Raw genomic sequence first — 25,138 nt, 5'->3', positions numbered from 1 at the left:
ACTGAGGGGTAATGTCAATTTGTTGCTTTAACTTTTGAACGGGAGTATTACGTTATTAATGCCTAAATTTGTTCCTAGCCCGAAGCTACCACTTTGTCAGCGCTCAAAAGGTGGCCACTGTACGTTATCCTCGGGGCATAAGTGTTCTCTGTCTTCTGTCGGAAATATACGAATGTAAAAAATTATCACTCAAAATTCTTCGAACAAGTCATAACGACAAGGCTGTATAGCCAGTTGCCTAGATGAAATCTTTGCAGTGTATCTTTTTTTTATGCAATACAATTTAGCCTCACACAGCCGCTTTATTAATAGCCGAAATGTCCCAACTATCGCCAATATCACTGACAAGAGCATGATAATCACACAGCCGCTTTATTATTTGTCGAAATGTCACAACTATCGCCAATGTCGCTGGCAAGAGCATGATAAATGAGATCTTTGGGTCGACAACAAGGTCTCAAGCATATTCATTGTCGGTAGGACTAATGTGCGTCGGATGCCAAGCCCGAGTAGAGGAGACGCATTGATTACCTTACTGTGCAGTCCGCTACGGCGACCTAGGAGATTCTCTTGGATGCCACTGCTTTTGAAGTTGCAGGCCGATGTTTACTGAAAGCAGAGGACGAGAGGTGAAGTGGAATGCACAGTAGACATCACTATATTATATTTGATTTCGTCCAAACTCTTGGGAAAGTTGCCTGTAGATTGAATTTCTAAGTCAAGATTCCTCAGCGGAACGAATGCCTTGAAATTTTTATTTTAGGTTGTGCGCCTAGTGTAAATAAAATAAAAACGCTCGCCATGCAAATGTAGCAGTGCATTTAACTTTGTGTTTGCTCTATGACCTTTTTGACATTCTATCATCGCATTAAAACGATCAACTGTTACCGATTGTTCTGGAGCAAATCTGCTATATAAACACGACGGATCAGCCTGCTTTGACAAGTGAACAAGAGTTTGCCCGCATTTAATTGAAAAGTTGAGCGGCAAACACGAGGCATGCTTTGGTGTCCTTTCATAGCCTACCTAAGTCTTACTCATGAAGCATTCGCATATGATCCTGGACCCAAGTACGCGAAGCCTGAGGAGATCTTCACTTATCAAGATCCAACCGAAGTACGTCTCTTTCGATTACATTTACAATTAATGGCGCGGCAACGTTTTTTTTATTACGGAAAGAAAAAAATATTGGGTAAAGTCTTGTTTCTGTTGGCCTCTGATTGCACACGAAAACGTATGTAAAAATCGCGATTCAAGCATGTTAGAAGAAGCATGTTAGATACCGGTAATTGACGCCCTAATGAGCGCTGAGGCAAGAGCCTATTTATTATTCTGCCAGCTGCTACCGTTGCACATCACCAGGACACTTCACAAACTGGCAGCAAACAGGAGCACGGTGCGGCATGCAGAGCGCTGTTGCCAGCGCTGTAGCCAGGCTCAGATGCTTATCAGCGGAAAGAGAAACATAATCCTTGTAGTGCAGAAAGCCCCTATAAACAAAGCTGTGTTATGCGCTTAAGCGCTAAAGGACTGGGTTATTGATCTAGATTTCATTGAGGGCTGTGGGACGGTGTTGACAGAAACACTCTCAAACAGGCACGGCAGGTACTGGGTGGTAGCAAGGTTTCACTCTAAATTGGCACCGCGATGGCAGCCATGGGGGCATGGCGGCACACACTTAGCAGCGCTAAAATTGTCATGCGTCGCATTCAAGCTTCCCTGTGTTTGGCTTTAAGAGGTTGGCGGTCTAGGGACTCTACTGGTAACAGTCGATTTACTAACGATGTACGTACATCGCCTTCTCTATAAAAGTCAGGTTTGCTGAGTGAAAAACTACACTTTAGTGCAAAGGAGTGATACGATCGTAAAACCGAAGAAAAATATTGCTTGTGCGACTTGCATTTTGGTAGTGCGTCGCACACCTTGCTTGTGCACCGCTTGCTACCATGGAAACTGTGACGGCAAGCTGCAGTCATTTGGTTCGAGTGACTTCCGAAATCTGGCCATAATATATTTGAACCAAAATCAATGTTAATCTATAACTGTGCGTGCCCGACGCAATCGCGACCTCCAAATTTTGCCCGGGTCAGTCCGCGGCACTCTAGAAATTTTACTTTGCCTGATTTGGACTAAAATCGATGTCCAACCGCAATTATCGGTGCCAGACACGATGAAAACCTTCAAATTTAGCCCGGGTCATTTCACAAAATTTGGTCCGCGTGACCGCCCAAATTTGACCTTGGCCGAGTTGGATCAAAATCGATGTACAATGACAATTGAGCGTGTCTTAAACGATGGGGATCTCCAAATCGGCCATACCCGAAATTTGACCTTGGGCGATTTGGATGAAAATCGACGTCAAACTTTAACTGATACTGTCCAGCACAGTGGCGCATTCTAAATTTGACCCGGGCTACTGCTAAAATATGTCCCAGGTCACCCTTTAAATGTGACATTCGCCGATTTTGACCAGAATCGATGACTAACCATAGCCGACCGTTGCCGATCTTCAAATTTGGTTAGAATCATTTGCGAAAATTTGGTCCAAGCCACCACTTAGAAATTAGTTCACAGCTTTAGGTTCTGCGCCATTTGATTGCTATTGTGTCATTTGTGGCGTCACCATATATGCCACTGCGTTTGCACACGTCAAACAAAAGCAGGACCAACACAACGCATGATGCATATATTCCTCAAGTGACGGCACCGCTGTACTAATGGTCTGATTGAAGATACTTAAATTTCATGTTTATAGTGTTATAGTCAACTAAACCATCCTTGTAAATTGCGTCCGGACTTTTGTATAAAACAATCTTATAAAACAAACGCAAATACATAGATCCCTAAGCGTGCCCAGGTTCATTTCAGTTCTGCTTATTACAGCAAAATTCCTCCTTAAAGGTTCGTTACACCACGGGTACTAATTCGAAAACGTCACGAGTTTTATTAAGAGAAAGAATTGCGGCGTGTGGTAGTTGTTTTAGTGTGTGTTTACTTGCAGATGGTACGAAAAACCGAGCGATTGCAATAAAAACAGGGCGATATCATCAAGCAACCTCGGGACGCACATAGCGAGCTTAGAACCGCTATTTTAGACTCTCTCTCTCTCTCTCTCTCTCTCTCTCTATATATATATATATATATATATATATATATATATATATATATATATATATATATATATATATATATATATATATATATAGCTGTGAAAACATGAGATACTTGACTGCTTAAAATAATATACATCGAAGTATAGGCTTCATTAAAGGAAACATTTTTATTTGACTCGACGTTTCGATCGGAGGACCGATCTTTTTCAAAAAGATCGGTCTCCGATCGAAACGTCGAGTCAAATAAAAATGTTTCCTTAAATGAAGCGTACACTTCGATGTGTGTATATATATATATATATATATATATATATATATATATATATATATATATATATATATATATCACCAATAGCTGACCTCAATGTGGCGCAACCTTTCCTGACTGCAATCGTACGAAATTGGTGAGCCGCTGTTTGTGGTACAGTGTTCCGCATTGTGTCAAAACGATTTCTCGCTGTTTATAGCTTACATGTGCTATAAAGTTACAGACTAGCTTGCGACAGGGATTTGAACCAGTGACATGTGCACTCTCAATTCTATGCCTTAACAGACTCTACCTCTTTCCTTATGGCGCGTTTGAGGAGCTGCTTGTGGTGTCAGACAGACCCAGAAGAATACACGCGAGGCGCTGAGTCCTGCTGCCTCCGCCGGAAGTGAGGATGGGGTTGCTCCCGACCGCTGTGGTCCCGAGGATTCGGATATTGGGGTTGTACTTGCAGGCGACGAGTAAGAGTGGTGAGATTATTAGGAGAATAGCCAACCGGAAGAAAGGGGCGCAATAGAGAGTCCTGAGCTCGAGGTATCGTCAACCGAGCCGGTGAGTCGCCTGTTCCGGGAGGGTTCCTGAGAGATGGGCTGGTGTCTTTCTATGACATTACGGATCAGTGCAAGTTGAGCCGAAGGGTTTTTTCATTGCCGGATAAGACATTGATCAAGTAGCAGAAGTGTGTTTGGAGAAGACACCAGATGAGATCACACTCAGTAATATATATCTGCAAGAGGTCAAGCCTGAGTGTGAATGCCGTAGGGACGCGGCGAATTAAGATAATATACTGTGGGAAAGGAAGAAAGAGCCGTCCCTTGTGGCTCGGCTTATCACATGGTTTTCTATTGCAAAATAAGGTGATTTATGTACATTTGCAGTTGACTCGTAATCTTAGGAGTAGTAGCGTGCTGAGTAGACTCTTAATCTAAAGAAAGAAGCCTACTTTCGCGGGATTCGTGTTTTACAAGATTTTTTGACTTCAGCAAAGTAAAAATCGCAAAAAAACTTTTCCTTCAGTAAAAACCCAGATAACTCAAATAATACACACAAAGCTCAATAAGGTTCACTGTACTCTTTTTGAAACAATATAGCGCGAAATTGCTGCTATTACAAAAGAAACCTGCAGTGTTCAAATTTAGTTACCTAGTTTGCTGCAGATTGTGGAAAAAATTAGGATGGCGCATGTTAAACGTAACTTAATGTGTTAGTAATTTGCACCTCCTTAAGATATTGCGCACTTAGACTTTTAATTCGCCACCTCAACGCAGTAGCAGGAGCTGCAAAAAAGCGATGGCGATGTTTGCCGACTCTTAAGCATATATAAAAAACAGTTAAATATGCCTTATCGCTAAAGCGACTGAATACAACTGCTTGCAATACTCATCGTGTAATAGCATACAGGTTGCAGCCTTCCTAACTATATGCACATACGTCCCCTGGGCCACATCATACGCGTAGTTCCTTCTAGCAGCGCAAAGGTAGCGCATAGCTAAGGTAAGTGTCAGGAAGAACTTGAGTGGCGTCAGCACGGCAATTGACAGAAACACATGAAGGATGATGAACAACACTGACACTATCAGCCAGTTCTTTGACGAGTAAGAAAGCATATATGGTAGCGACATGACATTTTCTTCTTTGCTCTGCCCCTAACAGGGGTTTCTTGGTGCGCTGCCAACTCAACGAGTGTGACGTTCTTCGCGCTTGATAAAAAAAAACACGAGAAACGATTCTGCTCATGCCGCGAGGGCGCTTTCTACAAGAGACCATTCTCCTGTGGACGATACTACATTGTCCAAATTGGCTGATGTAGTATCGGAACTAGGAACTTTCCTCTTCATCATCGGAACCATGATAAAGTGAAAATCAGGCAGACCACGATTGGAAAGAGCACGGACAGGCAGGTGCACGAGGTTAAGGAAGGACTGGTGATAGACCATGGCAAACAAGCGTTTCAGTATACGTGTCAATCTTACAACCAAAGAAAAAGAATTCTTACGCAGAGCATAGACACAGAAGTTATGCTTCATATCTAAAAAAAGAACACAAAGAAGAAAATGTCATGTCGCCCCAATATATGTTGTCTTTCCCGTCAATATTGTTGAAATTGCCAGCATTGTTATTTGTACTTCGTGTGCTTGTACGTGATACAGTGCTTACGCCACCTAAGCGGTGTACTAATCAGCTCAGATACAACCAGATTTGCCAGGAACAAGATTTTGTAGAGGTTATATAAAATTCATGTCATGAACATGACGGTTAGTCACTGTAGCGTGTTTATCACCCTCGGTTACAATATTTTATGCCGTTTGATTTTACTTTTGCTCTTTAGAATCCCTCATAATATTCTCTTCTATGTTTTTCAATGCTGTTTAGATGGTTTCGAGAAACATTTGACAGCATATTTGGCGCTAAGATATTTGCTCGTGTGGTGCATCAGTTCATGACTGAGTTTTTGTAATTCTTAGAATATCACATCAGATGAATCCTTGCTTGGTACAGCATTTATTTTGTCATATTAATTCGCTCAGATGACGCCGGTGGTTTCAAATGGTAGTTATACGAAGTTTTTGCGCAGCTATTGTTTATCTTAAATGATGCATACCAAAATAGTAAACATTATAATGACAAGGAAATCACTCAAGCCGAGTAAATATGTAAATATGGATTTGGTTGCCGCTGTAGTTTAGGTTTCAACAACTCAATAGCGGCAGTATCTGAAAAACAAGGCTGGTTATCATTAAAAACAATGTAAAAGTGCAATAAAAGTGCGTTTTATTTTATTTTTTCATTCTGACTCCGCGAGCGTTAATGATGAAGTCAGTTAAAATGATCAATTGGACATTTTATAATCATTAATGCATCAGTAGCTTAATCTGAACTTATCTGGGAGAGTCGCCGTTCGGTTGCTGATATGGAAGCTACAAAAGAGCTAAAATTTAGCTGTAAATGTTGCACTGTATGTAGGCTAATTTTTTCCGTGATGCATTTTCAGTAACAGTTTGCGCATCATTCCAAAAAAGCAGCATACATCGCAAATTTAATTCCATCATAGCCACAAATAAATATTTTGCGACGTAGTTTACAGGAGTTATAAAAGTCGAAACTTGCACATTTAGTGTCAGTGGTATTTAATGCGATTACCTAATACCTCTGTCTCCTTCTCGTTCCATTATTTCAGATTCTTGGCAGTGATGCAGTACTTTATCTCTACCGGGCGTCTAACAGCTGGAACCCAATAGCCACATTGTGCATGAAGTCCTCTTTTGTTGCGGCGATTGAAAACGTTTCCATCAGAAGTATAGATTACTTCAAACAAGCGCTAACGCAAGTACCTTTTATCTTGTTCCGGAATCAATCACACTGCCTTGTTATGTGTAACATATTTTGAGCTAAAATTGCCGGGTCTGAAATCTGCCAAACTTGCTTTGCACTGGCCAACGAATACAAGCATGAAATTCACCATATTTGGCTTAAATTAATAAAAGTGGATCAGGAGAGCTGAAAGCTTCTAATTTCTCTTACATATTTACTTATTCCCAATCGGGGTCAAATGCATTAGAGAGCGACAGAGATTGATTAGTGCAAACCCGCAAGTTCGGTTTGGTTTGGTTCAGGGGGGTCTAACGTCCCAAAGCGACTCAGGCTATGAGGGACGCCGTAGTGAAGGGCTCCGGAAATTTCTACCAATTGGGGCTCTTTTGCGTGCACTGACATCGCGCAGCACACGGGCCTCAAGAATTTCGCCTCCATCGAAATTCGACCGCCCCGGCCCGGGATCGAACCCGCGTCTTTCGGGCCGGCAGCCGAGCGCCATAACCACTCAGCCACCGCGGCGGCCCCACGAGCTCAAAAGTCAATTTCAAAATTTGCAACTCAGTGTATACATAGTCCTGTAATATAAACTATTATAAAATCTTTGATCGATCTTCAAGTAATTGCTGTACCGAATATTTGTGCTCAATTTTGGGTCCGAGTTACGCAAGGTACAAAAAAGTACGTGGGGAGGTTCATCGGTGTTTTCATAGAACGCAGAATTTGTGCTTGAAGCACATGCTTTGGCTGAGCACACGCATGAAGTAAACCGTCACTTACACCTTCCTATGTTATGAAGAATGTTGCCTTCTTTTGTTTCTATATACTAATCAGCCCACCATCCCTTACCCTTATCTCCTTATGCAGCGGCTGATAGGTGAGATGAAGTGTTACCTAATAGTGGAACTTGTGAAACAGGCTCAAAGAAAGCATATTTTACGGGATGAAACGAATGTCCTGAACACGTTAGTCTTCACTGTTCTTTTTTAAGCGATATTTATTGCCTCAGGCCGTCAGTGATGGGGGAAAGTGTGATGAAAGATGTAGTAATGAATAAAATAAAAGAAAAAGGCTAGCTGATTTGATTAAGTCCAGTAGAGAGCAATGGTATGGTCCCTGCGTCCAGGCAATATATGAAGCAGGGTTGCATGGTGACAGAACCGCTACCTTCAGGTGCCGGATTCTTGTAGGCTTGAGAGCAGGGCAGTCCCACAGTAAGTGGCGAATGTCGGCTTCAATGTCCTCGCGTTTACATAACGGACGCCCAGGCCGAGGAAAGAGATATCGGTACTGAGGTCACTTCCGAGTGACGGCAGGTGTGAGGGCAACCCCGACCCACATCCTCCTAAGCGCCACCTCCTCTGCACGGGTAAAACCGCGGGAGAGGATAACCGCACACGCAGTTGCAAATATAAACTAAGCAAGTTTCTTTAGGCCATTTAGATTACATATAGCAATATCTAAGAAAAGAGAACAGCATTGTATAAGAATGTCGATTGAAGTGGGAGAGCATGCTGGTAATTTTTATGTGCTTCTTGCTCAGCATAAGGAGAACTTATTATGCTATTACTGACCAAGGCTCCAAGGGTTTGCTGATGTTCAGTCAGTTTTGGTTATATTCCAGAGCTGCCCAGTGAGTGCCGCGGATCTGCATCATTATTTTGCCGAATAATAATCAATCAGCAATTTTCCACGAAGTAACAAAATTTTATTGCAGTATTATAGTAAAACATCCTTATTTTCGCCCTTTTCCCTTGCATAAGTAAAGAAAATGCGCGAGTTTTACCTTGTTTTATTTTACACAACTTTTTTTCTGTAATGCTTGCAGCACGTTGTGATTTAGAACGCCATATATGAGCAACTTGCCAAGACATACCAGTTTCACGTGTATGCGTGATCTTCTGCTCGTGTTACCAAGTACTTTATGCATGGGTGACACATGAGAAAAGTTCGCCCCCAATGCGGCCTTAAAACTCCGCGTTGTAATAAAAAAGTGGCGATGAATCCAGTTCGATGTTATAGTCAGTGAGAATGTCCTGTTTCATGAGAGCAGAACAAACAGGCACGTACCACAGTAGCATAAGCTGAGATCGCTCGGGAATTTCGCGGCTCACCCTATTATAACTTTCTTATCAACAATGTAACTACTTAGATCGTTCCATCGCTTATGTCAACACCCTAAATTTAGAATTGGAGTAAACTGGAGGCGAGATCGAAATGCCGCAAATCTCACCTAACAACAGTAAACACCAGTAGACATGCTATTGATGTCAGAGGCAGAGGATATCACATAGCGCTGATGCTGCAATGCCTGGAAAAACGCGCCCGCTGGGACAGCGCTCTGTTGACGCCGCGAACAATCACGAGCCTGAACCCGCGAAAGCGCGAGATGGGGTAGCGTTTTTTTTTTTGTTCTCTTCATGGTTAGCGCAGCGGTAAGAAGTCGGCGAAGCCACAGTCAAGCTTAGAACTGAACGACTTATAGGCGTTATCTCTAAATATATTTTTCAGCCGCACTGAAACACAGGACTCGTGCAATCTTTGCGCTTTAGGAGCGCTAGGAACTGTCATACTTTGAAAGAAAGTTTTAAGTGAAGGCTGGCTGCACAGGCACTAAACACGCCATCCACTTATATTTTTTAATATTTGTAGCTCCGTTAGTTCCTTGATCTGACCTTTATGCTCACCAGAAGAAAGATTTCTAATTACCTTGCTCGTTCTTCAAACTCCAGCAAAATCTAAAAGAATCCGTTTTCCTTCTGGGCTTTATTTTGGAATAATTTTTTATCAAAAAAGAAAAATTGTCACCTGTGAAAAATCGCTGTATACGCAAAAAACGTATTTTTTTTACAGGATGAGTTGTTTTAACATTCACTTATTTTTAGCATAAAATTCATTTAGCTCCCGCTGTCCGCGCGCCGTGGGTGAGCTTGGCACCACGGCGGCTGCATGCACAACACGGTGCGAGATATAACAAACATTGGGGTGACTTTGGTTCACTCCTTGGCGCCTAAGTTCTTCGCTGCCATTGGAGCGGCGCATGCGTTAACAATAGCGCGTTCTTGGTAACGTTGAGGGCGAAGCCAGCACGCGGGCCGAAGCAGGCTAGCTACTGTCCTGCAGACGGAGAGGCGAAAGTGCAGTCCTTGTGGCACTTGATAAGCGAGGGCACAGTGGCGCATGAGTTGCCGTAATTGCATAATGCGTGCGACGCCGAGCAGCCAAATCAGAATTCTAGAGCAGGAGTCCCGTGGCCCTATCCCTCAGCAAGGGCATAATCAGCTATAATTTTTTTCATGACCGCGTGTATTGAGCACTCAGCAGGAACCACCGCGCGCCTGATGCACGCGGCAAGAATTTGATGTTCTTCGACTTGGCGGTCAACACAGCATCCGGCGAAGACGTCCCAGCATTTTGTGTACCACGTGCAGGCAACATTCCTCCTTTTGAACGTTGCAAGCGCTGGCCGGGCGGATCGGCCTGCATAAAAGAGAGAAAAAAAACCGAGCACGCTGTCCCTCGCGAAGAAAACCCAAGCAAAGCGCCCGATGAGGGATGCTCCCTAAGGCTTGAGTGCGGCTATAAGTAGAGCCACCCTAGAATAGGGCCCGGAGTTTAAGCAGCACATTTGGAGGCTTGTATTTGCTCTTGACGATGAGACATTCCGAGTTTCTAACTTTAAAAAGTGCGAGGGATACTTTGCTTCGGTCAGCACAGGTGGATTTTACAGAAAGGCGGACAATACGTAAATAATAGCGATCAATAATTATAGAATTGAATAAATAAACTTAAGTAGTCATCTTTTTATTTATATTGTAGTGGCCTAGGTTATATTTCGAAATTGAAAGCCATGAACATATAACGTTAGCCCTGCTTTTAAATTTTAAGGATAAGCAATGTGATTCCAAATATAAAAAATAGGAATTTTGAATTTGAAAGTTAGTTTAGTTGGCTTTCCAACGTTACATATTGATATATATCGTCGCTCGCATTTATTATGCATCAATTACAGATTCCGTTTTTGTCGTTGCTTATGCAAAAGGAGTTCACTTGATTAAAGGGATGATACTACGCAAAGCGAAGCCGTTTTATAAGTATGCAGTCCGAGAAAGCGCACTCAACTAGTCTTGAAATGCATAGTTTTGATGTTCGATATTTACTATCACATTCTCGATTTTAAAAAATCAAATCTGCTATCATACCTCCATTGTTGATGGCCTTCAGTTTCCTAATATATTCGCGCCACGTAAAATCTAAAGTATAAAAGAAGATTAGTTAATTTTAGCTCACCAACTGTCGAGCTCCATCACGGACAGCTTTTGCAAAAACATATAAAGCCCAAGAAGTATACTTCTAAGCTATTCAGCCAGTTTTTCGGCCACATTCAGTTATCCTAACGTTGGGAGGGTCGAGGACGTGAGTTCCTTGGGCCTACGAGCGATTACGGTCATGGATTATGAATATCGAGCCCCGATACTGGAGGCAGGAGGAGTGGAGGAGGAGGAGGAAGAGGAAAGGCAGTAAGGTTAACCGGAATAATAACCTGTTTGCAATCCTTCACAGAGGGAAAGGAGTGAGGGAAAAAAAGAGGGAGGAGAAAAGAGAGTAGCAGGAAACTGAAGTCGCTATGAAGTCAGCAAGCGTTCGATAAAGTCACAGCCTATCGTGCAGTTCAGAAGTTCTGAAAAAGCGGAGCAGTGCTTTGGAGGCCTTCACCGCCGACAATCGCCGCGGCCAGTGGCCGAGAATCTTAATTTCCCTCAGTGGAAGCAGGTCTAGACGCTCCAGTGCACGGCAGAGAGACTGTCTTTCGGCGCTGTAGGCAGGTCATCCACAAAGAATGTGGGCTATTGTCTCATCACACCCGCAGATGACGCATGCAGGGCTGTCAGCCATACCTGTTAAGAAGGGGTAGTGTTTGGTGAATGCTACACCAAGCCACAGTCGACACAACAAATTTGCTTCATGTTGTGGCAGGCCGGATGCAAGCCGGAGCTTCAGATCTTGGTCGAAGGTTTTTAAACGCGAATTCGAAAATTAGCCTGAATTCCACGCGGCAAGCGTGATAACCCGCGACAGTGGCGTTAGCCTGCCCGCTGCGTCAGCTCTCGAGATGGGGATGGACGCACAATCTCCTTCATGGTGAGCAGTCTGCGCGGGTTGGCAGCCATTGGTAAACAATATCGTGCCCTTTATTGATGGCGCTGTGGTAGAGCTCTCGGATTTCTGCGACCAGTTGCTCATGGGGCCCATCACAAAGCGCAGTGTAAGGCCTGGAGAGCTGCCTTTGAATAAGTTAAAACAGACCTTCGTTATGTGTTTCGTAACTGATATGCTCAATAGCGACACGAAAAGCAGTGAGTTCTGCACCAGTTGATTGAAGTCCGGTCTGATGTTTTCACTTTCTTTACTATGGTCCTTACGGGGTTGACCACGGAGACAAAGGAACTGGATGGCTTCACCGAGTCATCGGTCTATCTATTTCTCGTAGTTTTATAAATAAATATCCGTAAACGTTAAAAATCCATCCAGTATGTAACATTTGCGTCACTTGTATATGTGTATTTTGCCTAAATGATTTGTTCATCTTTGAATGTGACACGCTTATCGTCTACGCAGTGGCATACACAATTATGTTCAACATAATTATTGGCGCCCAGAAGCATCTAGATTAGATTTAAAAACTCTCGACTAAGGCAATAGGAAAGACTATGAATAGGGAAATTCTGCAGGGTAATTGTTCCATAGTTGCAGCTATTTACTGAGGACTATATGAAAGATTGCCTCAAGGCAACGTGTTAACACATATGTCTGTATTGATAGCTGTTAACACGAGAAACTTCATTACAGGAAACCGGGATCCGGGATGCAGCAAATGTATGTATAAGAATACATCTTCTCCAAGTTTCTGCTGAGTTTAAGCACATTAATTTTGTATGACGACATTGTCAAGCATTCACAAAATAAACTCATACATCTCAATAACGAGAAATATCAGTTTAAGGATCAATTTGGCAATGTATACAATTAAAATACATGAATGCTTCCCAATTCTCGTTCGCGTCACGGTACTTAACACAATATTGTCGGCTCCAGGGCAACCGGAAAATATTACTTCTGTTTTTTTGCGCGACTAAAGATAGAGGGCAATGGCCTCAGTTTAATATATATAATTGGTTTTGGGGGAAAGGAAATGGCGCAGTATCTGTCTCATATATCTTTGGACACCTGAACCGCGCCGTAAGGGAAGGGATAAAGGAGGGAGTGAAAGAAAGGAAGAATAGGTGCCGTAGTGGAGGGCTCCGGAATAATTTCGACCACCTGGGGATCTTTAACGTGCACTGACATCGCACAGCACACGGGCGCCTTAGCGTTTTTCCTCCATAAAAACGCAGCCGCCGCGGTCGGGTTCGAACCCGGGAACTCCGGATCAGTAGTCGAGCACCCTAACCACTGAGCCACCGCGGCAGGGCCGCCACAGATTAAGAAATCAGATTAAGAAATCAGATTTGGCGCCCTGCCAACAAAATTCAGTTCTCTTCAGTGCGAATACCATTCAAATCCTTTTATTTTTTGGATCGAATGATTGAAACTGGATTGAACTGAACTACTCGCCTTTCGGAATTTACAAATTGGAGCTATTTGCAACGAAGCATAGAAAAGTAATTCCATATCTTTATGATGTTCTATTAGGACACGCAATCCGAGTTACATGCTGGTCCACAGAAAGATTGTCGGCATGAACGTCAGGTAGTCTCATAATCAGGCTCCGCATTGCAACACATTTCATCATCAGGAACCCGACTACGTCCATTGTGTGAGAAAGACCTGTGCCATATCTCTTTAATTAGCGGTCTCCTGTGCAGCTGCTGCCGCCCTATCCCCGCGAACGTTTTAACCTCATCCGCCCATCTAACTTTTTACCGTCTTCTCTTATGCTTCCTTTCCCTTGGAATCAAGTCTGCTACTCTTAAAAACCATCGGTTACCTTACCTTCGCATTGCATGCCGTGCCCAAGCCTATTTCTTCCTGTCTATTTCGACTAAGGATGTCGTTAACACCTGTTTAATCTCTCACCAAATCTGCCCTCTTCCTATTTCTTAACGTTACACTTATTAGTTCTCGCTTACCTGATCTAACCAGACGTATTATTCCCTTTCCACTTCACGCACCTCGCTGTTGCCTTCCGAGAGTGTGGAACATTACATTGGTTTTCTGCATAATAATTTTTAGACCCACAGAGCTGCTCGGTCTGCTTAACTTGTTAATCATGCTTTGCAGTTCATTTTCTGAGTTACTTAGCAAAGCAATGCCATCAGCGAATCTCAGATAGCTCAAGTGTTGTCCATTACCTCCTATCTCCAACTGTTCCCAATCCTGGCCTCTCAATACCTCCTGTAAACAGGCGGTGAAAGGCATTGAAACAGATGGTGAATGGATCGTGCCTTCCTGCCTGACACTTTTGTTATCGCAGTTTTATTGCTGCATTTAAGTAGGAGTGTAGTAGCTGTGCACCCCCAATTTATAACTTTCAGTATTTTTACTAAAGCCTCTTCAACACCCTCATTCCACGATAACTGCATGACTACTAATATTTCGACAGAGTAAAATTCTTTCTCGTAATCTACCAGGTGTTCCAGGGAAGGTTTAAAATAATCTTCAAAAATAGTCTTTTAGGGGCAAAAATAAACGTTTCGCGTAGAATTATTACCATAGTTGGAGGGTACTAGAAAACTTGTGAATCGTTTTGAGTAGTGTCCTGCTTAACAAATTTTTTAATAATTGACTCTGTAACTATTACTCTAAGACACCAAGTTGATAATAGATATAGAGCCGTTCGTTTGTATTAGCCATATCAGTTTTTGATATTTCGAAAAAACGATTATCCTCGGCTCTGTGTAAAGGCGAAAAGCCTGCAGGCAAAACCAACCTTTCCAGTTAGCGTAGCTATTCAAAAAAGTCACATTTTATTAAGCCGCAGCCCCAATGATAATGCCTACCTCCGCACATATACCTTCGCACATACAGTGCTGATGGACGACTGCGCGCACGGCATGCAGCACTCTAGCGCCATATATGAGCGTGCGGCGGTACTTTTGTTCGCTCGACACAACCGGTCTCGAGGAGAGCACGCTTGTACTCCTCCTGTCCCCTCGCCCTCGGTTAAACCGACGGAGACACGTATCAACCCATGAACGGGCGCATATCATCTACGTTGAAAAATTAGTTTGCAAGGATGAAATGGCCCTACAAGTTTTGAACTTGTTCAGTGGCACACACTAATATGGGAAACGTCCCGGGTCGCATATTGATGATGGATGCTCAAGTTCAAGTCGTATTAGTGTTCATTAGATAAGTAACCTCGGATAACATTAAGTGTCAGAGAAGTTTTGAATTATTTATCGAAGGGCAGTCGTTGCTTTGCTACCAATGTGATCGATTTGCATACGCCAAGATAAGTTGTTACCGCTTTGAAAACCAAAATATATGTAAGACGTGATGCTCTCTAGCAAATCTCAAATATTCTGTCCAGATAAAAGTGTACGATATGGACGTAAGTTTACGTTACATGAACTGATAACTATTACCCATTGATGACACAAATTTCAGGCGTTATAGAGATTAGAACAGTATGAGAGAACTTCGAACACATTCTGTCTGAGTGCGTGTGGTTCGCAATAGCTCGACTGCCCTCAAATCGACCTGCTGAAAACTTGGGCTAGCTTGTCACACTATATGCTATACCATACGGTCTCCTTTTGTTCTGAAACCTCTACATTCCAGGCCTTTAAAAGAGCTAGTTCCGTCGACAAGGAAAATCAGCATGCCTGTGTCTGAGTGCATAGCAAAAAATGAACGCCCTCTGGCCTATGCTTGGCTTACCCTGATCTTGCCTCTTCTGCCTCTAGACCTGTCTTTCCTCCAACTATAGTTTTAAGCTCCTTCCATTACGCAGCCCTATAATGGTGACTCATACAGAGACAGCCATAGCACTACGCCTCCCCTACTTGTTCCAATTCCGATCGAGGACGATGAGGAAATTAATTATACGCTATATGTATACACCATGGAGGTTGTTCCTTGGACGGAATAGAATCCAATGCTCTGGAGAAATGCTTAAAAAATATTTTTTCAGAAGGTTGATAATCCTCATAAATATAAATAATAAAGTAGGCTAAAAAATGCTTGAGGAGCTCTTGATTTCACTGCACATTTCACGACAGCATAATGGCTCTCAGTCGTATTCCCTTACAACGCCCATTTCCTCGCGATCAATCGTTAACTGCTGCTCACTTCCAATACTGTGTAGGATTACTTTAGTTTTCTGCATAATATTATTAAACAAATATATGCATGCCAATGTTTTAAGAAATGTTCTTAATACAAACCCACAAAACGAGTTTGTTTTCAAGACGTGTAAAGGGTTCCTTTCCAGTGTTTCGCCCGAGGTGTATAATAGCCGCCTTTTTAAAGTATTGCATCTGAGGTGCACACGCTTGTTTTTTTCTTTGACATTGGAATTGTTTTGGGCCTGCAACCACAAGAGCCCTGTGCTCCCATGTGGAAACTCATCTCATGCGGGTGATAGTTTTAATTGGCTGCAAATTTTCGATAATATGCCCAATGCTGCCCTTAGCTTCCTCTCTTATTTAGCACGCAGGCTTACTGACAAGACGACATACTCTGAATTTATACTCTATTGCAAATGTCCACCGGTTTCTTTTTATTTCAGTATAATGAAATTCAACATGACAGCCAACATCACGAGCAACATGCAGCCCTCTATTCACATTGAGCCAGCGAGCGGCGATGAAGCATTGCCTCAAGGCAAGACAGCTCAAGTGATTTTTTTATTTTTGATGGTTTGATGCTCCAAGCATACAACGTTTGTTGACTTATTTCGTATCGTAAACGAGCTGCGTTTGAGGTCACCACTTGACGCTACTGAGATTTTTGTGCAAAAAGTAGTTCTTTCTGACACAATAATAAGTGAATATATTACAGCGCTTTGAAAGTAATGGTTGTATATTCTCTGTTCATTCAGCGATTGATCAAGGACCTTCAACATTACGATCGAAATTACCTGTACTTCGTAATCGAAGAGAAATTCATCTTGCTCAAGGGTAAATTTTATGTATTGACATGTAAGCTCGTTTCAAAGTTAGGATTATTCCGGTGGTGATTATATTAGCTCTGCACTGCTGAAATATGGTAAGTTGCATCCACGAAGAGAACAGACTTGCAGTTGAAGCGAAATACGCTTGTACCTTAGCTAAGCAAGGAGACCTAGGAGACGCACCTTGGAGTTCAAGAACTAGCTTATTTAGGCAAGCTACATGCGAACCTCATGAGCGTAGCGCGAGAGGCTTAATCTTCTTTAATTACTTCCGGCAAGCGCTATTATATCTTTGGCTTAGTCGTAAAGCCCTGCCTTCTATCTTGTAATCTATGGCGTTATCCGTTCTACATTAATAAGTGACTTCAAGTCAACTGAAAACCCACTTGTGTACCTGTGACGTATTAAGTTTTTAAAGCAAGCAAATCCCCAGCTAGCGTATCTATAACATTCCGACGTTGATGATTTGCGACATCACGGCTACTCGAGCACATTTGGACTCGGCCTACCCACGTGTAGCCTTGCGTGGAGTTTTACTGTTTGGTGGTTCAGCCGACGGTGAGTTGTTGAACCTTTAGGCCCCTCAATGAACGCAATTTCTTTTTTTATGTTAAATTTGTTTTGCATCGTGTAATTAAATCTAATTGCCACCTTTCACTGAGAGTATGGCAGGTGGCATGTTAATTTATTTAGTTCAAATAAATTCAGTTCATTTGCAGCGTTACAACCTTGGCTGGTTGCGGCCATCTTCCACGGAGGGCACGTGACAAAACAGAGAGAAATCAATATACTTTTTTCAATTCAGGAGAAAAAGGAGGAGGGAATGGGCGTGAGGGAAGAGAGAGGCGATGGGAGGAGACATGCGGCCCAGTGGCTTCGGACATTATGAAGACAACCGTGAAATGGCTGCCATGTGAGGAACCCAGAGGGCGGCTAATGGGTGCGAAATAACTCGCAACCTCAGTGCGGTTGCACGGCAAAATTCAGTGTTATATGGCGGACCCATAGCAATAACAGCCCTTGGTGAATCGTTGAGTAAGTCAGTAGACCTTTGCTCTACATTTTCTGCATTAGGGTTTTGGAGTTGAAAAATATTGGGAGTCAATCTTTGAGCTTTGGAGTCGAATGCTATTGCGTAATGCATTATCTCAATCCCTTAAATCACCACAACATGCACACTGCCAAGCCTACTTTATTTCTCGCTAATGTTCTTACAAACCAATTCTGGGATGCCCGAAAGGCACTGAACACACCGATATATCACTCATACACAAGCTTCTGATTGTCAACTACAATGAACCATTACAATTTTAACTTTAGCATCATTAACTCATTCACAATTAGCATGCTTATAATCACACATGCGGTAGGCGTCAGTAATGTCTCTAAGGAACTTTACTAAGTCAATGACCTTAACGCATTCTCTAGGTCCACCATTATTCAGGTTGAACCAATAGGCCAACATAAGTTCAGCGTAATGAATAGCTTATTAAAAAAAACAAGCCTTCGTGGCCTATGGATAATGCGCCCATCTTGCTTTCTGACGGTACTGTGTTCGTTTCCGAATCTAACACGATTTATTCCAGTTTTTTTTCTTAGTTGAACTTCATTGCTCTTTGAGAAACTTGGCGTCAATCAGAGCATTGTTTGACTTCATCCTGAATTTTCATTATTCCTTGGTTCAGTCGGGATTTTTCGCTCATTGCGGACGACGACAATGGATTTTCTCTGACACGGGGCTATTAAGGCTGTTTTGGTAAAAATAGACTGAATCACTGCCATTGTCACATAAGTTTTTGCGAATTCCTCGTTACGTGTACAGTTTATAGGCGAATAATGCCAACAGCATTAGAGTAGATGTTCCGGCGTTTTTACCTGGGAATGCTGTGAAAATAGAATTTCTGTTTGCACTTGAACACGAATGGTGTGTTCTGTGCCGTAGTCCAGTGGAATACTTTCCCGGTCCTTTTCGCTACTACACAAGCTTAAAACAATTGCCATTCAAAGCGCCAGTGCTTTGGATAGCACGTTCGAAGAACTTTTCATCTGAAGTGATTTTCCAGCTCATCTGCAATAATGGCAGGACATTTTTGAGTCCACTTTTTACACATAATGTCCGACCGCCTGTCATTTACCAAAAGCACAAGTGCACTTTTACTGCCACTTGGCAAAATTCTGGGGGCACTTAAGTCTGCTTACGTGGAGGAATGCGAATGCATGTGTTTTGTGGAAAGCGATCCGTTTTCACGAAAGGGAAGGCGGCAGCAGCTCTCAGATCTCGACAGCTCGGTGGACACCTCAACCCCTCCTTTACATTTTGCTTCCACATTTTGCGGACACCTTTTGAAGACACTTTTTGCGGACACGTTTTCGCCGACATAGCCAAGTAATGCTTTCGCAATAATAAATTCTAAAACTCTCTGCTGACACACCTGAACCCCCTATCCGCCTCACCTGTGGATGAACCAGATGTGACTCGTATAAGTGGTTTGTGTTCAGTCTTGAATTAATGGCGAAATAACTTCAAGGTTTGCTGTCCACTCTGGTCAATAATAATTCTGACACTTGCACATAATTTAAACAGACTGCATGCATATGTTCGTTTCCTTCGCTTTAAAACACCATAAAAAGCGCAGTAACAAAAAATATGAGCTGGTCTAGGAAAATATTACAATCTTTTACAAGCCGTAACAATAAGTATTTGCTGTAATAAAATACTGCAATTCAGCTACTTTTCCGGCAGTTTATAACGTTATGAATTCCTTTTTTTTAGTCTTGAACTTAGGAATCTAATGAATTATTTGACTGTAGCAATTTGGCTTCAATATAATTAGTTACTTGCGAAACTGCCTTTAATAAAATGAAAGACTATTGTTTGTGTTGACCAAGCTTTGGTATGTGGTAGGACCAGCTGAGCGCCTCGAAAGCAGAGACGAAGCGTACAATGAGTGCGTAGGGCTGTTGTTAGCTTACTGTCCACGGGTATTGTACGGAAAGCGGCAGTTGTTCGTATTGACAGAGGTATCGTGGTCGGAGCAATTGCAGTAAATAGGAGACAAAACACAGGGTTGCGTAGAGAAATGCAAGAAAGGACATCATACAGGGTATTTACACCTTGTTAGAATTCAGAAATGGCGGCCGAAGAAGAGGGAAGACGGCCTGCCGCCTTTCTCGAGTCTCATCTCACACAGAGATAATAGAACGTTGCTGTCCGGTGGCCGCGGAATCGGCCTCGCGGCTCGGTCTCCGTCCTTTCAGACTGCCTGCAATAGCGCGCAGCAGGCACCAGTGCCCATCCTCGAGAACTTTTGGCAGTAGGTTTTAAGAACGCCCACTTTGAAGCCGGGCGCCAGCAGCGTTCTCCTAGCCTGCTCAACTTGACAAGGAACAACAGCAGAGTGCCACCTTGGGTATTTCCCTCCAGCTCGCCGCGCCTTTTTCTCCTGCAGGTGGTTCCTTGGGAGAGGTGTAGGAGGAATATTTTCGAAGCAGCGACTGAAACACGTGGCTTCGCCGAGGCAGAAGTCACATTTGCAGCTGCCACTAATTTATGGTGACAATCGGACAAAAAGGTTAGGCGTACGGTGTGCTCGGAAGGAACGGGGAACTATCGGAACGTTGAATTCGAGGCAAAAATAATAAAAGAGCATCCTTCTCTGTAAATGGTGGTGCCACACAGTCTTTCCAGATTCAGGCGCAATTACCAGTAGTAAAGCATTTTATTGTAAAAAGGACACTACAGAGTGTACATTTCGCGAGCAACCCGGAAGCAACAAGGTGCAAGGCTGTGCTTGGGGCACCTAATGGAAAGGTGGCGCGCGACGAAGTTCAAAGCTTGTCAACAGCGCGAGGCTTCCAAGATTACGTTGGTTAAGGGCACTGTGGTGTCTTGCTACACTTGTGGCGGCGAGGCGCGAGCGGGAACCGGAGGAAATGCGTATGGCACGAACAATATAGAGCTCAGGCTGCCAAGGTCGGTTATTGAGACCACCCTTGCAATAAACAGCCTGCTTCAGAGACTTTTAACACTGAAGCCAGCTCCGAGCAGCATGTTGGTAGATATATCGCTCGTTTCTTTCTTGAGCACGCACGGTAGGCCACGAGTGTTTGGCAATGCTTCTATATGATTTGCTTTGTTGGCATTTCTTTGTCTCTGTAATGGCCCACGGTAAATGAAAGATATGGGATGGGGGATACTTGACTGGACAAAATTTGCTGGGAAGGCCAATGAATGTGGGCGTCCAGAGAGTTCAGTGCTTTTTTATTTCGTTTAAGTTCGTTTTTGTATGCTCGAAAACCCAAAATTATTTTGGAGCAATTGCATTACCATTCGGAAGCCATTGTACAGAAATGTCATTGCTTTTGCGAGCAATAATTAGTAATATAGTTTATTTACATACCTGTCTTGTTTTGGAAAGTAACTAGTGAAGTTATTTTTTTAAAAGTCGCTTTGTCATGTTTGTTATTCACTACCATACACGCTTTCCGCTAAACAGATCGAAGCGTTCCGGTAACAAACAGCTTGGCCACCATGTCAGGCATCCTGGAGAACGTGCGCACGAAATGGTAGGTTGTAAATACATTTATTTTTATTCCACGTCGTACCAAACTCATGTTCTTATTACAGATGCCCGTAACTGGCTTTCCTTCAGTGGCGCAAAAGATCAGCCTGTACTATATGCTGATGGGAACTGCATTCTAACAGGCACTTACAACAAAAATGGTAGTAATCAATTATTCAAATTTTATTTTGGTGTAGCATGCAGAATTAGCACTTGGTTCGAATGAAATATAAATTATATACACAATACCTGTTTCACAGGTTTCTGTATCGAAACCGCGTTTCGCTGGAGAGGAAATTTTAAAAATATTTATTAATAAGGACATTCGTATGACCATCTGTACCATGACTACATATAATTCCTAAATATTTGTTGAGTTGTAGTTAGCTTTGTTTTATGTTTTTTTAATTTCTGTACGACAACCTTTACGAAGATAAATTTAGTGCCAGCTACATTCACTGGTACACAAAGTGATAACTAGATTCTTTATATTTTTCAATCACCTAGGTTTTAAATTAAGGCGTGCTAATCAATACATAACCTCTTAAGTTCTTTACAGTTATGTGAATGAGCTGGTTGGATATGCAACCCCTACAAGCCCAGGAAATCTGCGCTTATATTCTTAGTTTGCGCTTCTGCTACCGATTGTTGATTGAAGCTTAACAAAAATCAGTTTGAGCGGATAATTTTAATACTTTTTACCCTGCAATAATTTTCTTTGCTCTCACAATTAGTTTGAGGGATCGCCTGAAGTCTTTTTAGGTAATATTTTCAAGCACGTAGGAAGCGTCGGCCATTATGACAAACTTCTCCGCCCTTGTACTCATCACAGCGCTTCCTTTTTCTCAATGCGACAAGAAAACATTCCCATCCAGTCGAGCAGCCTCAGTACTAAAGCCCACAGATGGCGGTAATCGGTTATTTACAAGAAAGCTGTGCATGTTAACACCAAGAACATTGCTAGCAGTTAAAATTTTATAGGAATTAGGCACTATGTATGACAGAAGCAGTGTTGAGATCCAAGTATAAATTAAGCATTCATTATAGGTGAAATTGATTATAGAGTCGAATTTATGCGGCAATAATTTTAGACAGGAGATAACTTGTAAAAAATTAAAATCAAAGGCAAATAAATACTTCTGGCGGGATCTGAACCTGCGTCTTTAAAATGGCTGGTAAAAATGTTTTGCCAACTCAGCTGGTGCATTTTGTTGGGACATTATTCTTATTTACCTCGTTTATGTACACTGTTAGCGCATGCAAACTGAGCCAATTCATATCCTATTACACACAGGCGGCGCCTGTCGCCACCGCGATGCTTCAATACTACTTGCGTTCCTTGCACTAAACCTTGGGAATGTTCAAGTTCGCCTCCCTCGAACGTCTTGCCAAACCGCAAGTCCCAAAATTAACTCCACGGAGTGCGCTGGGTGAGAGCTGTGCAAGAGCACCTTTATTCCCGCTTTGGAATGAAGACTCCAAAAATCGTACCCTCTTTGACTAATGAGCACGCAAGGACAGTGATATGAGATCTCCGTTAAACTCCACATTTTAAAGACGGCAATGCTCAAAGAAACCAAGATTAACAGCAATAAGAAAAGCTCGATGATTTTGCTAGACTTTATTTGTAAGAAAAAACGTGGACGGTAGCAGAGCCCTAAAATCACGGGTGGCACTTAAGACTGCTTACGTGCTTTGAATTGTTTCAAAGTTTAGTTTCTTATTTATTTATATTTCTTTTCCTTTTTGCTTATGTTCTAATAAGGGTCTCCTCATTAGAATACAGCCGTCAGGAAACACATATACTAGGTTCACGTTTGTTAGCAAACAAGAAATGGTGTTTTGTGGCCTCCCATGAGTTGCGTGCTCGCCCTGGAATCTTAAACTCCTGGTTCAATACGCCGAACCTAATGGAGAAATTTTATTTTTCTTTGATACCACGGTGGCTTCATCTGGGTCTTTTAGGACCAGTGTTGATGGTCAACGACGACGACGGGTTTTTGTTTGAGATCAGCTATATATTGCGTTTGCCTTTTAAGAACGAACGAACTTGAGCATTTTTTTTTCTGCTGTAAAGCAGTTATGTATAATATGAGCTACGGCGGGCGGCTGCCTCACGGCGGGTAGGTCCACGAAATGCCTCAAATACATGGTCAAGGTGAATGGTTTCCTTGCCTTTTCTTTTTTCAGGACTGTGAGCACATGTGTTCAAGGCAGAAAATGATGTTTCTATATTTCGCTGCAGATGAGGTGGTTTATTGCCTTCTGGTCTTCTGTTTTCTAATTATTGTGGCGAACGGTTCTCCTCTTTCAGGCCGAACATTCTGCACGTTATGGGTTAAGGAAAATCTACTCAAGTCGCCTCCTAGTCATTGCGACTTCATGGTACTTGCTTTATGCGGACTCCCTATATACAACGCTTACAAAAGCCAAGAATTTTTCTGCAGTTATCTTCTCAAAAACCCTCGAGGGTAAAGCTTATCGAGTGAAACTGCTCCAGCTAGCCACGTTCCACTGGAATGCCTTTTGAAACGTTGCGACACTGTGCCGTTGCGAAGCGCAAGTAAATAAACACTTCATTTTTAGGTCGACCTTTATTTCCGAAAATTTTCAACACTTCGAGTCTCAACGTGAAGTGCACAAATTTTAGCTAAGAATTTTTGACTTGGTACGCGGCATCAATTTCTCCGAACCAAGCGATTCATGTTCAAAAGTATGTATACAGATTTATTTGTGTGAAGGGGTGAATTAGCTGGCTATTCTAATTTTGTTTGGCATCGCGCCACCATTAGATCGTCAAACCATGTGGGCTGAATATATGTTTCGTCCGACAAACTGCACGATGGAGCATGCCTGTTCGAATAAGAGTCATTTTCGGTATAACTGCGCCTCAAATATATGCTTGTGTAGAGTCTAATTTTCAATTTTCAAACTCCGATTTATTGCTCAGGTGTCCAACAATGAATCAGGGGAATCGGCCCTTCACATGGGCCTAAGAAAGGAAGTATTTTTCTCAACCGGATAACGTGCTCCTCTGTTGTAGCATTCAAAGTTAAAATACGCTTGCGACTCGCAACACAATTTTTTTTAAATAACGAAAGGCTACCAGTGAATCTCAACACATTACGGAAAAGAAGTGCACAAAACTCATGATGTCTTCATACTCACTGGCGTCATTTCGACTGTACGACAGTATGGATCCAGGAAAAGAACTCTATTGTACGTCCTACATTCGTAGCACTGCTGAGGAAGCAAAGTAAAACATTTTTTTAATACTAAAAAGACAATGAGCCTAAATTAAGCTTAGCCTGTACACTTAAACTAGTGCATAAAAAAACACGCTAATTTTGCTGAAAGTAGTGTTTCGATATTTTGAAGAAGCCAAAAAACGAAAAACTAGTGTCGCTTGCACCCATCGATTTCCAATGTCAACTGAAGTGGGTCGTTATAGTTTTCAGGAAGCGAACTCAGAGGTCTGTCGTCACCGTCTCTTGGTTTGAAAAGGTGATCTGGGAAGCATTTCGACTGGCGCAACAGTTTTCAAATACTTTTCTCTCGGATTCAATGTTTCGCAGTAGGAAAACCGTCAACGCACGCAGAAAGAGCCACAAAATCAATTTTCACTGAAAACGAAAAATTGATGGAGTCATGCTCAATATCCCGTTATATTTCTTTTCATATTCCCTCTCAAACATATAAGCATGCAACCTCAAGGGTAGTGGCTTGTCTAAAGATAACCATAAAAACTGACGGATCGCGACAATAC

General features: G+C 42.5%; 1 protein-coding gene across 3 annotated transcripts; it reads left to right on the top strand.

The window, feature by feature from the left end:
- The first annotated feature begins 917 nt into the window (after positions 1-917).
- LOC144134770 (uncharacterized) lies at positions 918-23,912 on the top strand. 3 transcript variants are annotated; one of them, XM_077667600.1, is made up of 6 exons: positions 918-1,116; positions 6,560-6,705; positions 12,544-12,570; positions 16,427-16,521; positions 21,438-21,533; positions 23,687-23,912. In XM_077667600.1, the coding sequence occupies exons 1-6, from the start codon at positions 1,000-1,002 to the stop codon at positions 23,845-23,847; spliced, it is 642 nt and encodes a 213-aa protein (XP_077523726.1). In that variant the 5' UTR covers positions 918-999; the 3' UTR covers positions 23,848-23,912. The 3 variants fall into 3 exon arrangements, with proteins under 3 accessions (XP_077523726.1, XP_077523727.1, XP_077523728.1); XM_077667601.1 differs by having other exon boundaries at positions 16,427-16,535; XM_077667602.1 differs by lacking the exon at positions 6,560-6,705.
- Positions 23,913-25,138: the final 1,226 nt, after the last annotated feature.

Source organism: Amblyomma americanum, chromosome 5 (assembly GCF_052857255.1).
Source record: "Amblyomma americanum isolate KBUSLIRL-KWMA chromosome 5, ASM5285725v1, whole genome shotgun sequence".
In the NCBI taxonomy this organism is placed as follows: domain Eukaryota; kingdom Metazoa; phylum Arthropoda; class Arachnida; order Ixodida; family Ixodidae; genus Amblyomma; species Amblyomma americanum.
The sequence above is the reverse complement of the archived record's forward strand: the minus strand, read 5'-3'. Positions and strand labels throughout refer to the sequence as shown.